Here is a 15,336-nt window from a genome sequence, read left to right on the forward strand (position 1 = left end):
TTTGTGAGGCTTGTGCTAAAAGAACAAAACTTAGGCCAGGCTTAAGAACACAGCAGTGCTAACCTGATTATCTTGGTTAAGAGGCAGAGCCTCTTCAAAGGATTTTGTCCTGTCCTACTGTGGTGGTGGAACCTGAAAAATAAGCTTTGGCTGATCCATAGGGCTGCATTGCTTGGGGGGCAGCTGAGCACCTTGTGTGCATCCTTAGAGTCCCACAGAGCTGCGCGTGGGCCCTCAGGACCCTTCAGAGCCCTGTGTGCGTGCTGAGCGTTGCAGTGGCTGGAGGAGTTAACTTAGTTACACTCTTCAATGGGGAGTGGGAGTCCAGGTTCCCCTGCTCACCTGAATTTTGGCTGCTTTTATTCTTTGGAGTCACGGTAGTGCTGATCTAATTGACCATGTCTGGTTTTGTCTGTTGAGGAGAAAGGCAGAGGCTAACTTGTCCTTTGCAAGGGTTTACAGAGTCTGCTCAGGAGAAGGAAAACCAGGTATTGTGCTGAATTTGCCAGCCCTGATTCAACCAAGAAGGGGACCTAGTGGTTTATTTGCATTCCTTACGCAGACTTAGATGGCAACATCGGTCTTGTAGCCAGTCGGATGCAGAGGCTGGACTCGTGGTTGCGCGACTCCAATGTAGCTGCCTCAGTTTCCCTTACTGAACCCTCAGTATGGCGGCTTCCTTTTGTGAAAACAAACTGGGGCAAAGTGGGCTTTGAAGTTGAAAGTTGGGGTGCTGGACCGACAACAAAGTGCTGTTACTAATTTAGCAAAAAGCTGGTACCTGAGCTTGATTGCAAGCTGAAAGCTTGTTCGCATGTTCATTACTCCATTTCATGAGTCCTTCCCCATTTAATTGTTTGGTTTAGGCCATGGAGAGAGAGGTCAAGGCTGCTTTTTGTCGTGGTGAGCAAACTGACATCATCATCAGCGCTTTCAGTATCAGCATCTCTCGCCATGACATCTGCAGGCTGCAGGAAGGTTGCTGGCTCAATTCTCAGGTAAAACTGGCTGCAGCATGACGATATCCTCGTTTGGCGTGAAGCCTCACGGCCCTTGTTGCTGTATCGTTCTTTTGGTAAGCTAGTGTCTTGTTTTACATCTCAAGCTTACTCTTTATGGTACAGATCGTTAATTTTTACATGAACCTGTTGATGGAAAGAAGCAAGAAAAAAGGATATCCAGCCGTTCACGCCTTGGATGTTTCATTCTATTCTGAACTGAGTTCTCAGGGCCACGCAGCAGCAAAGAGATGGACGACAGGGGTCGATCTCTTTGAGCATGATGTTGTCCTCGTCCCTGTCTACCAGAACTTCCATCTTACTCTTGCGGTGAGTCAAACTGGCTTTTCGTTTGGAATTGGATCGGGAGAGAAAACTGGTGAGAAAATCTGTATCGATTTTGATATGTGTGCAGCAGAAGTTTGTGCTTTGTCTGACAGTCCCCTTGTAATCGCAGGTCATCGACATGAGAGAGAAGGCCATCAAATATTTTGACTCTGTGGCGGTTAGGAGCGGGGACAATATTTGTGAAACTCTGTTGTAAGTAATCTCAAAAATCTTTGTAATCTCAAAATCTTGGGTAACTGCCCCCAGATTTTGAGTAATTGTTCCAAAATTTTGAGTAATTGTCAAAGATTTCTGGTAATATTAGCCAAATTTAGGGAATTTGTCCCCAAATTCTGGGTAATTTTCTCAGATGTTTGACTAATTATCACCAAATTTTGAGTATTTACCCCAAATTTTGAGTAATTGTCCAAAATTCTCAGTAATATTTGCAAAATTTTGTCTGATTGTCTCAAAATCTTGGATAACTGCCTCCAAATTTTGAGTAATTGTTCCAAAATTTTATGTAATTTTCCTCAGAATTTGTGCAATTGTTCCAAATTTTGGGTCAGTTGCCAGAAATTTTGAGATATTGTCTCCAAATTTTGAGCAATTGTCTCCAAATTTTTGGTACTTGTCCCCAAATTTTGAGTAATTGTCCAAAAATCTTGGGTAATTGTCTCTTAATTTTGAGTAATTGTCCAAAATGCTCCGTAATATTCACGAAATTTAGGGAAATTGTCCCCAAATTCTGCATCATTTACTCAGAATTTTGAGTAATTGTCCCCAAATTCCTTGTAATTTTCCCCAAATTTGGTGTAAATGTCCCAAATTTTGTGTAATTTTCCTCAAATTTTGTGTAACTGTCCGAAATCTGGGATAATTGTCCCCAGATTTTGAGTAATTGTCCTCAAATTTTAAGTAATTGTCACAAAATTTCATATAATTTTCCTCAAATTTTGGGTCATTTTCCTGAAATTTAGAGTAATTGTCCGCAAATTTTTGGTACTTGCCTGCAAATTTGGGGTAATTGTCCCTAAATCCTAGGTAATTGTCTCCAAATTTTGAGTAAATTCTCCCCATATTTTGGGTACTTGTCCCCAAATTTTGAGTAATTGTCCAGAATTCTCGGTAATACTCGCGAAATTTAGGGTAATTGTCCCCAAATTCTGGGTAATTTACTCAAACTTCTGAGAAATTGTCCCCAGATTTTGAGTAATTACCCATAATTTTGAGTAATTGTCCAATTTTGAGGTGGGCTCCTGCCCCCCAAACCCCCCGGCTGCCGGCCGAGGGGATGGACGTTAGTCGGGGCCCGACTAGAGGCAGCAGCGGTCAAGGGGAGGGAATTATATTGTAGAGGTAGAAACATGTTACTCTAGGAATAAGTAATAAAGTGTTGTATGTTCTTCTCAAAAACGCCTCCTTTCAAGTTGCCTTGTCCTGTCTCTTTTCTCACTGGTCACTCTCTCAACACACCACGTTGCCTTCAGGGCCGTGAAGGGTTTGGTCCCAGCCCGCAGAAGTCAAGGTCTCCACGTGCACTCAGCACAAACCAGCAAAATGACACCCTGGGGCTGCTCCGGCAGCTGCACCGGCACCCAGGGCCGCTCCAGTCAAACCAGCGCCCCAGAGCTCTTGGGGAGCCCATGTCCCTTCCTCCCCCAGCTCAGACCAGGGCCAAGGGGCAGCAGGGCTGCAGGGAGCACACTTCACCTCCTTCTTCCCTCCGATACATCCCCTCTGGGGATAACTGCAGCATTGAAGCTGTCAAAGTCACAATACCCGATTTCTCCTCCCCTTATAGCACTGCTTGTTTTTGGGAAGGGTTTGCTTTTGGATTTTCACTCCTCTGGTGCATGTGGATGACGCTGGTTGTGGCTTTCCTGGTGGAGAAGCAAGGGAAGGAGTGGTTAAGGCTGGAATCACCCTTACAGCACCTCATCCATTCGCAGCTTCAAACCCCAAACCCCGGCCGTGCACACAGACCCCATTGGTCACCAGTTTGGGTGGCAATTAATTCCCTGGGGTTTCTCTGCAGCTGCCAATGGACCAGGAAGGACTGGGAAAGGCCCCCCCGTGCCGTCCCTGGCCACTCGTCCCCGGGATTTGCTGGCCATGGAGATCAGGGATGTCACCAGCAGCTCTCCCAACCCCACTGAATAATCTAATTGAGGCCAAACCTTGAAGTTAAAACAACGTGTGTTGTACTGAAATGGCTTTTGAGGGAACGCGTGGCTCCTGTCACTCTCTGCTCACTCTGCCGTGCCGCCCCAAGGACAAGCCTCATTGTGCCCCTTGCAATGACTGGGGGACAAAGTGCCTTGGTCTGTGTCGGGGCACAAATCCTGAGGGGAAATGCGGGGTTTGTGCCCCACGGGTGCTGGCAGGGCAGAGCCGGCCCCACCTCCCCGGCAGCGGCCGGCAGCCCAAACGCACGGCCATCCTGCGGCCGCCTGCAGTCGATGACAAATGGGTCACATGCAGTTGTTATTAAAGCTTGGCAGGATGGAAAATCCCTGGGATTTAGGAGGGGGAAAGGGGCAGGTTTTGAGGGAGCTCGTTGAGTTTGGTCAATACTTGGGATGATATTGTGACTGTTCTCTAATGCTCGTTGGGATTTTTTCCCAGTGGAAAATGCCTTAAGTGTGCTGCCTGAGAGCAGGTGAACATGAGCCAGCAGTGGCCCAGGTGGCCAGGAAGGCCAAGAGCATCCTGGCTTGGATCAGCCATGGGGTGGCCAGCAGGAGCAGGGAGGGGATCGTCCCCCTGCACTACATGCTGGGGAGGCCACAGCTCAAATCCGGGTTCAGCCTTGGGGCCCTCAGTGCAAGAAAGACATTGAGGGGATGGAGCATGTGCAGAGAATGGAACGGAGCTGGAGAAAGGTCTGGAGCCCAGGGGTTCTGGGAGCAGCTGAGGGACCTGGGACTGTTCAGCCTGGAGGAGCGGAATCTGAGGAGGGACATTATCACTCTCCAAGGCTCCTGGAAAGAAGGTTGTGGTGAGGTAGATGCTGATCTCTACTCTTAAGTTGCCAGTATGAGGACAAGGGAAAGGGGCCTCAAGTTACACCCGGAGCTGTCCTACCCTTGATTATTAATCTGTTTTTAATTCTATTAAGAGATGGCCAAGAGAAAAGAGTATCAATTTGAGATTAACAAGGTTATTAGCACTTAATTATGTGAGGTGTCTTCGTAATTGAAAAGGGAAAGAGGCAGCGCCATAAATATCCCCGGCGCCGCGCTCCCGGGGCTTGCGGGCGGCTCTTTACTCACCAGGCTGCGGAACCATAAATATTAAATATCTAGCGAGGAAAGAATTACAAGGCAGAGCGAGGATGCCCTCTGGATATTCCGGCGCCGAACATTCTTGCATTTACAAATATTCATTAACTGGGATCTGCAAAGTTATTTCCACCAAGACTCGGAGAATGAGCAGGAGAGAGAGAGAGAGGTTATTTAAAAAAATAGAGTCTAGAGTAAATATTATTAGTAATTTTTATCTCTGCGTGTCCCTAATTATGGAATAATTAGGGAAAGCGCACATATGCGTATACAATCACTAACCTGTCAGTCTCGGGGATTTGCCTTCCCAGCCACACTGGAAACACCGGGAGGGGAAAGGGATTTTCCCCTGGGTGGATCGGAGCTGCCAGGGGACCCCTCGATGTCCCTGGCCTCCAGCGCTCCTCACTCAAAGCCCGGAGCACCCACACCCCAGAGCCATTACTGCTTAGAAGGAAATAAAAATTGCATGTCTTGGGCTCTCTTTAATTAAAAAATAGAAGATGTCAGTAGGCAACGGTAAAGGCTCACCTGCCAGAGCCTGCTTGGTGGGAGCTACTGGGAAAACCCAACCATGAGGGAGGCGCAGGAAAAGCCACATTTACCCTTGCCAGGATAGAACTCAGAGCATAGAACTCCAAGCCCAAAGGATCCCGCTCCGAGTCCTTCACCATCCCACGCAGAGGGATCCAGCTCCATCAGCCCTTCACCATCCCACCCCGAGAGATCCCACTCCAAGGGATCCCACTCCATCAGCCCTTTGCCACCCTGCTCCAACGCTCCTGTTCCGCCAACCCTTCACCACGTCACTCCCAGGGCTGCCACTACCCCAGCCCTTCCTCATCCCGCTCCCAAGAGATCGCACTCCAGCAGCCCCCGTGCACCCCCTGGCACCAGCAACCCTCCCACCCCCTGGGCAGGGGTCACGCATGAGGAATTCACCCCTTAATCTTAACTAAAACCATTCCCGATAAGCTCATCAACAAAAATCTAATTATGATGTGTGAGGCCGAGCTTAATTGCTTGTCCTTGACATGAATAATGCACAGCGTAAGCCTATTAGCCGCTGTAAGCCTATTATTGTTATTATCGTGCTCACTGTCAAAAGTATAAAAGTAAAACAGTGGAACGGGGCTGGGGGGGGGAAATAATGTTGTGCAATTAGCAGCAAACCACCAGACAAATAAGCTCGTTAATCGTTAGAGGGAGCGAGCTCTGCTGCTCCTTAGCCATCCCCAGCTGGGGGCTGCTCCAGGGTGAAGCTCACCCATGCCTGGAGGGACAGGATCCCCACATTGACCAGAGTGTGACCATCCTGGCAGTGCAGTTATTCCAAAACAGAGACATCCACTCCGAATGTTATTCCAAAACAGAGACATCCACTTCTCCACAAAGCCACAAGCTCACAGCTGGGAGCAGGACTCAGTGTTGAAGCCAGTCCTCTCCTTCATCCATCCCTGCCTGGGTGGCATCCACCCCTCTCCCCTCATTCAAAACCAAGCACTGGCCCTCGACCTCCCCTGGCGGCTCCTTCGCATCCTTTGCTCATTAAATCCAGCTACTAATGAGGAAATCGGGATGGAGGAGGCATGCAGCTGAGCACAGCTGCCTCCTGCGCAAGCTCTCCTCCCCGACTTATCACCCCTCACAGGATGTTTACAATAATTTTTAATTTGCACAGTTATTAATCATTTTTCTATCTGCCTAATTTGCATAATAATTACTCTGCTCAGTGTTTGCCACGACTGTGAATGACAGTGTTTTAAATTAAATTAAGATTTTAATATTCATTTTTTGTGGTTCGAGCTAATCAAAGGTGCTGCTCGGTGCCAAGACCGAGGCTGCTGCCCTTCCAGGAGCACTAATAAAGAGATCCGCTTCCCGGTGTCCCTCCCTTTATCTCCATCGCCCTTCTCATCCCAGAGGATCCCCTGCAGCATTTTCCAATCGCTTTGCTGCCAGAGCCACTCAGCCGCAGGCACAGTTGGGACAGGAGAGCTGTGAGGAGGTAGGATAAAGACCAAGGGTACCAGGACAAACCCACCTCCCATGCATGGATGTGTGGGAAGAAGTGGTTTCTCCCACCTTGGACTGGAATCTGACCTTGTCCATGCTCCTCTGGGAACAGCACAGCCTTCCAACACCACCACAGCAGCTGCCAGAGCCAGACACAAGGATACAGCACCCATCCTCACCTCCCCTCTCCCTCTCCCACTGTGTCTAAGCCCTCAGGGAGCTGCAGCAGCTCCTGCTGCTGTCAGAGCAGCTCACTCGAGCAGGGTGGAATCATTAAGGTTGGAAAAGCTCATTCACGAACACAGGCGGGGTCCAAAAGTTCCCACTTGTAGCCTAGAGACTTCAGAAAAGGTATCAGGAAAAGCACAATTTGCTTGGCAGAGTCAGTGGGAGACGGCGATGGTCGCAGCGAACACAAGGACACAGTGAACCTTCTGCCAGCAATTCTTGTCCCTGCCGTGGTGGAAAAACCACCACCACGCTGAACCAAGTGAAAAAAGAAGAGTGTTATTTAAAAATGTACAGAGATTCCAGGAGCACAACGCAGGGAATAAAAAAGCAGGGAAGGAATTCCCAAAAGCGCTTCCCCTCCAGAGAAGGCTTTGTCCTTCGACTTCCCATCACAGCCCTCCCCATGCTCGAGCACAGCCAAGAGCGATTCCAACAACTGGCCCTTGACCGCTACAGAAGAGAAGGAATCTCCATGGAAACCACTGCCTGCGTTTCATACCTGCACCCTGGGATGCCCTCAGGAACGACTGTATTTGTTCCACACGTGGTTTCTCACAAGCGGGAAGCTCTGCCTGGCCTCCAGCTCAGAGCCTGACAAAGGTGACGACAAGAGAGCAGTTACTTCACGCTGACTTCCAGGCAGCGGCGCTGGGAAGTGCCAAGCTATCGGCACCACTGTCCGGAGAGAAGGCTGGGGGGGACCAATCTGCCCCCAGGAGCTCCTCCGAGATAACCAGCCACTTAAATCCCCTCTACACGTGTATTTCCACAGGAAACTGTCCCCCAAGGAGTTGCGGGGTTCCTTGAGGTGTTGCTGTCAAACACAGCGCTGCCTGCTGGGCTCCCAGCCTCCTGTAGGAGGGCACCAGGGGCAGGCAGCCAGCTGCTTCCTGCTCAGACAGGGCCAGGAGCCAAGCTTCCCAAAAGTCACTGCCAATCAGCGACTCTGTGGACCAGAGGTGACCACACAGACTCAAAGGAAGCCCTCTGGGTGCATTGGGAAGGACACGAGGTGGATCCAACACCAACCCAGAGGTGGATAACTCCCTACACTAAGTAGTTCTAGGGTATTGCTGCTCTCTGGAAGAATTCAAACACAACTGGAACAGCAGCGGAGCTCAGGAACCCACGGGATGAGGCTCACGCTCCAGTGACCGAGTGCTCAGCAGACTTCCAGAAAAACCTGACACCTGAAGACTTGTGAGCTGCCCTCAGAGGACAAATCATTTGGCATCAAACAAGCACACAACTTTTAAAGTTTGTTGAAGACAAAGTGACCAGAACCCCACAGCACCTCTCAGGGCAGCCCCTGAGAGCCAGCGTGTGCTGGCAGACATCAGCCATCATGGCTCCCCCTCCATGCTCAGCTGCTGCACTGCTCCAGGAAGCGCTGCTGCCATTCTCTGCACTTGTTCTCCCTGTGCAACAAGAAAATCCTCCTTGGGAAGCTCTCCTCCAAATTCAGCCTTGCCTCCTGTCCCCTGGGATGTTGGACACCAAGCACAGGATGGGGCTGGGCAGCCATTCCTCAAGCCGTGGCAGCAGCAGGAGGTGAAATTCTGTTTCTCCTTGATACTTTGTGTGGTTCTTCATCACATCTACATGTCTTCAACGCTCCACTTGTAGGCGAGCTCCTGAACTGCCTTCTTGTTGGCGATCCTGGCAAAGCGCTGCTGCTCAAATCCATTGGACCTATAAAGCGACAGCAAGAAGATGGTGGGCTGCTGCGCCGAAGCTTTTCTGAGGCAAGATAAATTTTCAGGGACATAACAAGCTCTCCACTGCTTTTACTCCAGCTCGGATTCCGCCACAGTCTGTGGTCAGCAGCAGTGAGCATCACTGAAACTCTTCACACCCTCACTGACAGCGCCATCCTCGCTCCCTTCTGCCCTGCATCCATCACCCAGCTATAACTTAACCTCCCTCACCTGCTATCTGCAAATCTTAAAACTGTGAACTCTCTGAAGCAAAAGCTCATTTGATTCTCCCACATCCCAGCACCAGGAACACGTACCTGTCCACACCGTCCCAGCAATGCCCAGGCCATATGTTAAACCTGTTGAGCGGAGGTGCTGGTCCCTCGTACCTGGGTTTTTCTAGGAACAGAAAGAGCAACACAGCAGTTAGTTGCTGCAGCGGAATCATGCGGTCACCCCATTGCACAGGCATAGCGCAGAGGCTGCCACTCAGCCAGCAAAGAAGAAACTCCCTCAGAAAACCAAATCTGTTGAGTTTTACCCCACCAGACCCTGCTCCTTAAGCAAACAAATAACAGGAACTGTTAATAACAGCAAATGGTACTGCTACGCTGGCTCCAGAGCAGAACTCCTTTAGGGCTGAGCCATCCCAGTAGTCTTAGGCCACTTACTTAATAGTTGTATTTCTATGATGTCAGGGCCATAAACCACGACCCAGTGTAACTCAACAGCCAAACCTTTTTCTTTGTTTTCCTTGGCCTTCCTTTTCTTGATGAGGTCAGCCATGGGGTCCCCTTCTCTCTCGTGCTCCCGCAGCATCCGATCCAGATCCTCATCATCGATATAACGGGCCAACGGCTTCTGCATCTCCTTTATCGCATCTTCCACATTCTGCTGCTGTTGCCTCTCCTGCACCAGCCTGAAAACACACACGGTTTCACCCCTTAACCAAGCAAACATTTGCTCAATTTGCAGGATAGCTCACAGTCCTGAACTTCCAGCACTGGTACAGCATTCCCAATGCACATCCAGCAACAGAGAGTGGTCTCTAAGACACATGGAACCCACACTTTCAGCGTCCCAGGCTCAAACCCAGAGCGTAAGTGAGCTTCAGCACCCACCCCTGTGAAGTGACATTCCACCTACACCACCACTAGGAACAGTACTGTAACTGGGCTAAAAAGCAGGGAGCAGAGAGTCCGAAGGTGTAACACAAGGGCCCAGGACTGGGCTGGGAGCTCTGGAGAACCTTACCCTTTTCCCCACTTGGCGTACTGTGCATCTCTCTTGGACTGTGCTTCGGCTTTCTGCCTCTGCTCCAGCCACTCCCGCATCAGGTCTCTCTTACGGCCGGACTTGTCTCGATAGACGGTCTCAGCATGTTGGGATTCCTCTGGAGGGGACAGATGCCTCAAGTCAGGCATTTTGAAACATTTTTAGACACGAATCTGCTAGAGTGAGTCCAGAGGAGGCCACAGAAATGATCCGAGGGCTAGAGCACCTCCCATACGAGGACGGGCTGAAAGAGTTGGGCTCCTTCAACCTGGAGAAGAGCAGGCTCTGGGGAGACCTTAGAGCAGCTGGTGCAGACAGAGAAAAAACCTCTCCCCTTCCCTGTGATTTCAGCGCCTTTGCTCTGAAATCAAATTCTACAAATCTTTTATTTCACGAGCTCAGTGACCCTAGCCAAGGCATCCATCAGCACAGCTCGACGCTGTTCCACAAGGATGCTCTCCAGGGCTCGATAAAGCATCCAGAGCCAGCTGAGAGCAGGGAAAAAGAAAGCGAACTGGCCCTGTTCAGCGGTTTTACACCCCTACCTTCCAAGTGCTTGGTATTCCTCTCATTCCTCCGGAGCTCCTGCTGCTCCCTCCGCAGCACATCAGCCGACACCAAGCCAGCTTTCACCCCGGAAAACATCACATTTGCCTGCAAATCAAACACAACTCACACTTACTGCTGGCTGAGAGCTGCGCAGCAATCCAGAGGCAGGAAGAGACAACCATGTTACAGAGACTTTCTGCTGCCATTCCCAGGAATAACTTCCCTTGATCCTCAAAATTGAGAGGACTGAGGCAGAGCTCCTCTCCTATGCCTAGCGCCTACCTCATGCTCCTTCTTATCTCAAGCAGAGGGTCTGGCACAGCAGCATGCACGAGTTAGATTAAATTCCTACTACACGCTTCGTAAATCATTGGATTTCCCTGGTTTTCTATCAAGAGGAAGTAATCCACAGCTTAAATAGGAAGACAAAACACTCACCTTCTTGGGAGACCCTCTAGCCTCACGGTTGCGGGGAGGCGAGAGGTCAGCATCGGAGGTGTTCTGGAAACCCCCTGCAGTAAAGAAATAGTTAAGTAAAAAATGCAGAATTAGACAGAATCAAGACCTTAAGAGATGACAAACCATAGGCAAAAGACAAGTATAGGGTAACAGCCCGTGAATTCTTTTCTTCCTGAACATGTGCCACCTGGAGACAGTACTTAAACTTTCCTTTCAAACGCATTTAAGACTTAGTCACCTAACTTTACACCAACGCTAATCTAATTCTAATCCATTTGAATGAAAAAAGACAATTATGAGAACTAGCTTTACCAACAGAAGCAACAACCTATCTGCTACCATACCATGACGGGAGACCACAAATTCCATGCCACTCACCTCTCCAGAGCAAACATGACCACAAGGTGGGCAAAGAACCAGACAGAAGGAACAAACTCCACACACTCACCTTTTGTTCTGCTCTGCTTTTTCAGACTCAGTGAAGCAGCTCTCTTCCTCCAAGGCGGTGATGAATCTGAGTCGGAATTGTACCTCTTCTTCCGTGGAGGAGACAGATCTGGAGTGGCCTGACGCTTCAGGCGCGACAACGACTTCGCAGAGACACCAGGCCTGAGCCGAGATTGCTCTCCCTGGGCTCCCCATAACTGCGACTTCTCTGGGGCTTTACAGCTCTTTTTCCCCAGCGCTGAACTGGCATCCGGGGAGTCACAACGCCTCCGTCTTGGGGGCGAGAGATCTGGGGTGTCATGGCGCTGGCGCACCGGAGTTGACGGCTCCGGGGTGTCGTGGCGCCGCGGAGTTGACGGCTCCGGGGTGTCGTGGCGCCGCGGAGGGGTCGGCTCCGGGGTGTCGTGGCGCCGCGGAGGGGTCGGCTCCGGGGTGTCGTGGCGCTGGCGCCGCGGAGGCGACGGCTCCGGGGTGTCGTGGCGCTGGCGCCGCGGAGGTGACGGCTCCGGGGTGTCGTGGCGCTGGCGCCGCGGAGGCGACGGCTCCGGGGTGTCGTGGCGCCGCGGAGGCGACGGCTCCGGGGTGTCGTGGCGCTGGCGCACCAGAGGTGACGGCTCCGGGGTGTCGTGGCGCTGGCGCACCAGAGGTGTCGGCTCCGGGGTGTCGTGGCGCTGGCGCCGCGGAGGTGTCGGCTCCGGGGTGTCGTGGCGCTGGCGCCGCGGAGGTGTCGGCTCCGGGGTGTCGTGGCGCTGGCGCCGCGGAGGTGAAAGGTCCAGCAAGTCACGATGCTTTTGCTTAGCAGGTGACAGGTCTGGGGTGTCATGCCATTTCCGTTTTGGTGGTGATAAGTCTGGGGAATCGTGTCGCTTTCGCTTAGGAGTTGACAGGTTTGGGGTGTTCTGACGCTTCCATCTCAGCAGCGAGATATACGGAGAGTCGTAACGCTTCCGTCTTGGAGGCGAGAACTCTGGAGTGTCATGACGCTGCCGCCTTGGAGGTAACAGGTCTGGGGTGTCATGACGCTTCCATCTCAGCAGCGAGATATACCGAGAGTCGTAACGCTTCCGTCTCAGCAGCGAGATATACGGAGAGTCGTAACGCTTCCGTCTCAGCAGCGAGATATACGGAGAGTTGTAACGCTTCCAGCTTGGAGGCGAGAGCTCTGGAGTGTCGTGACGCTGCCGCCTCGGAGGTGACAGGTCTGGGTTGTCATGACGCTTCCATCTCAGCAGCGAGATATACTGAGAGTCGTAACGCTTCCGTCTCAGCAGCGAGATATACCGAGAGTTGTAACGCTTCCAGCTTGGAGGCGAGAGCTCTGGAGTGTCGTGACGCTGCCGCCTGGGAGGTGATATGTCTGGGGAGTCGTGACGCTGTCGCTTAGGAAGCAAGGAGTAGGGAGAATAATTTCCCTCTCGCCTGGGAGGGGACGGATCCGGGGTGTCATGGCGCTGTCGCCTTGGAGTAGAATAATTCAAGGAATTGAACCACACATTTTCCGGTGGTGTGGGCTCCGGGGTGTCGTGGCGGCGCCGCCTGGGAGGGTGAAATTGAAAGTTAGATTTGTTTGTTTTGCTGCCTTATGCCTGGAGACAAATCCTGAGCGAGACCTGTAAAGCGTTAGCAGTCCACAATGGAAACAACTTTCTGAACATGGATTCACACTTGATTTTGAGCCTCTGGGTAGTGACCTGCATCACTGAACCACAGATTTCCCAAAGTGTATCGCTAAAATTGCAGACCGAGATGGACGATGCCAGCAAACCAAAGTTAACCAACAGAAGAGTTTCTAGATAAGCCTCATACCTCACAGTAGAACGATAGGCTGCTAAAACATCTGAACTCTGCGAGTCTCCATTCCGGTCTAAAAAGAAACAAGCAGAAAGTTACCATCATTTGGGTTCTCAGCAGTTCAGGATATTTAGCCGGTATTAATTTTAACCTGCAAGATCATTGTTTGGAGCAGTTTAACATCAAAATCAAAGGTCTGGGCTCACCTCCTAGAAGTTTCCACTTTGTATTTGTCCGGAAGGCCTCCATGAGCTTCACTACATCTGGACGCTCGTCAATAAATTCTGAGACCTGATGATAAAAAAAAAACAAACAGAGTCAACAGCAAATCTTAGGAAGAAATGTTTTTCTGTGAGAGTGGGGAGGCCCTGGCCCAGACTGCCCAGAGCAGGGGTGGCTGCCCCATCCCTTGAGGGGTTCAAGGCCAGGCTGGATGGGGCTTGGAGCCCCTGATCCAGTGGGAGGTGTCCCTGCCCACGGCAGGGGTGGAACTGGATGGGCTTTGAGATCCTTTCTAACCCAAACCATACCACAAATGTATGATTTTCCCTCTAATAAAAACAATGCACCCATCCTTGCGACCCCCTACTCACCACAGGCATGTCCCCATCGTCCTCCTCCTCCTCCTCCTGTGTAGCAGTAATGCTATACCAGCTGACATCGTCATCCACAATCCGCATCCTGGGAGAGGGGGACAGGGGTCGTGCCATCAGCCCTTCACCAAGAGAGGGAACAGCCCCAGCTGCTGCCTGCAGAGGGGATGAGGGGGCCCTGGGAAGCGTCCTGGCCCCGAGGGATGGGGAGAAGGGGGCCCCGGGAAGGGTTCAGTCCAAGTCCAATACGATGGGGATTAAGGGGCTTTTCCAAGGAGAGTCCCAGCCTTGCAACAGTGAGAGCAGCCCGCCCCCGGGGAGGGTCCCGGTCCTGACCACACGCAACGGTCGCCCGGGCGACGGGGGGGCAACCGGGGGAGCGACGGGGGGGGCGACCGGGGGGGGGCGACCGGGGGGGGGCGGGCAAGCTCCCGCTCCGGGCCCCGAGCCGCGGGAACGATGAGAGTGCGACGGGGGGACCGGGGGGGCGATGGGGACGCTCCCGCTCCGGGCCCCGAGCCACGGGAGCGATGTGGGTGCTCCGGGCAGGGTGAAAGTCCCGGTCCCGGTCGCACGGGAGAGCGAGAAGGGGCCTCAGGGCGGCTCCTAACACCGTGAGGGGCTCGGGGGTCCAGACAGCCCGAGCCCAGGCCCAGCGCGGGGCGGGGACCGGGCCTAACGCGAAGAAGCGGCGCCGCGCGCAGCCCGCGGCCTCCCCGCTCCCCTCTGCTGCTCACCCGCCTCTGCCGGCGGATCCTGCCGGCTTCTTCTCGCGGCGCCGGCGGGGCTGGGCGGCCTCGGGGCCGCTCAGGTAGCGCTGCAGGTACTCAGCCATCGACAGGCCCTGCGCCGCCATGGTGACGCGGGCCGCAACTGGCGTCACAAGGGGAGGGGGCGCGGGCTTTATATAGGGGCGGGTGGGCGGGGCTAGCACAGGGGGCGGGGCTTCGAGAAAGGGCCTCGTGAGGGGGCGTGGCCTCGGGGAGGGGGCGTGGCCTGGGGCAGCGCAGACACCGCCCCTCTCTTCACACCTTTTATTGGGGAAGCGCAGCCCCCTGCTCCCCTCCCGACCCCGTCCTGGGCCCAGATCCAGCAGGGAAAGAGGCCAGCAGGGTCCGGGCTACCGGCCCGGGGCGCCTTCTGGCTCGTAGCCCTCCGTCCTCATGTCGTTCAGCCCCAGCTCCTCGTTCTGCTCAAACGTGCGCTGGTAGCGCTCCACTCGCAGCTCCGGGTCGTCCTCCGGGGCGTACACGTTCTGCAGGGAGAGACGGTGCTCGGTGAAGGCACAGGGATTGCGATGGGATTCACTTCCCACCAGCAGGAATTGTCTGTCACCCAAGCAGAGCACGGCCAGACCACCAGCCCCAAAGCCCAGCGAGCAGACGCTGCTCCCCTCTTCCTTCCCAGCCCCAAAGCCCAGGAGGCAGACACCACTCCCTTCTCCCTCCCCACAAAGCCACCTTTGTTCCCTCTCCCACAACATTTCCTTTCCCTGGACTCATTGCCCACCAACTTCGATCAAAGAATAAAGGAAAACTAACTCCGGAGCCTTCAGGGAACTCATTGCCTTCTATGACAAAGTGACTCGGCTGCTGGATGAGGGAAAGGCTGTGGATGGATCTTCCTGGACTTCAGTAAAGCCTTTGACACAGTCTCTCCCAGCATTCTG

General features: G+C 52.8%; 1 protein-coding gene across 1 annotated transcript; it reads right to left on the reverse strand.

Moving 5' to 3' along the window:
• Window positions 1–8,201: 8,201 nt before the first annotated feature.
• LOC138732725 (BUD13 homolog) lies at window positions 8,202–14,525 on the reverse strand. Its single transcript, XM_069879383.1, has 14 exons — window positions 14,405–14,525; window positions 13,668–13,755; window positions 13,281–13,365; window positions 13,090–13,147; window positions 12,385–12,507; window positions 11,925–12,312; window positions 11,695–11,825; window positions 11,285–11,532; window positions 10,816–10,889; window positions 10,374–10,482; window positions 9,808–9,946; window positions 9,291–9,472; window positions 8,871–8,952; window positions 8,202–8,548 (listed from the first exon to the last, which is right to left on the reverse strand). The coding sequence occupies exons 1-14, from the start codon at window positions 14,521–14,523 to the stop codon at window positions 8,455–8,457; spliced, it is 1,920 nt and encodes a 639-aa protein (XP_069735484.1). The 5' UTR covers window positions 14,524–14,525; the 3' UTR covers window positions 8,202–8,454.
• Window positions 14,526–15,336: the final 811 nt, after the last annotated feature.

This window comes from Phaenicophaeus curvirostris, chromosome 36 (assembly GCF_032191515.1).
Source record: "Phaenicophaeus curvirostris isolate KB17595 chromosome 36, BPBGC_Pcur_1.0, whole genome shotgun sequence".
Taxonomy (NCBI): domain Eukaryota; kingdom Metazoa; phylum Chordata; class Aves; order Cuculiformes; family Cuculidae; genus Phaenicophaeus; species Phaenicophaeus curvirostris.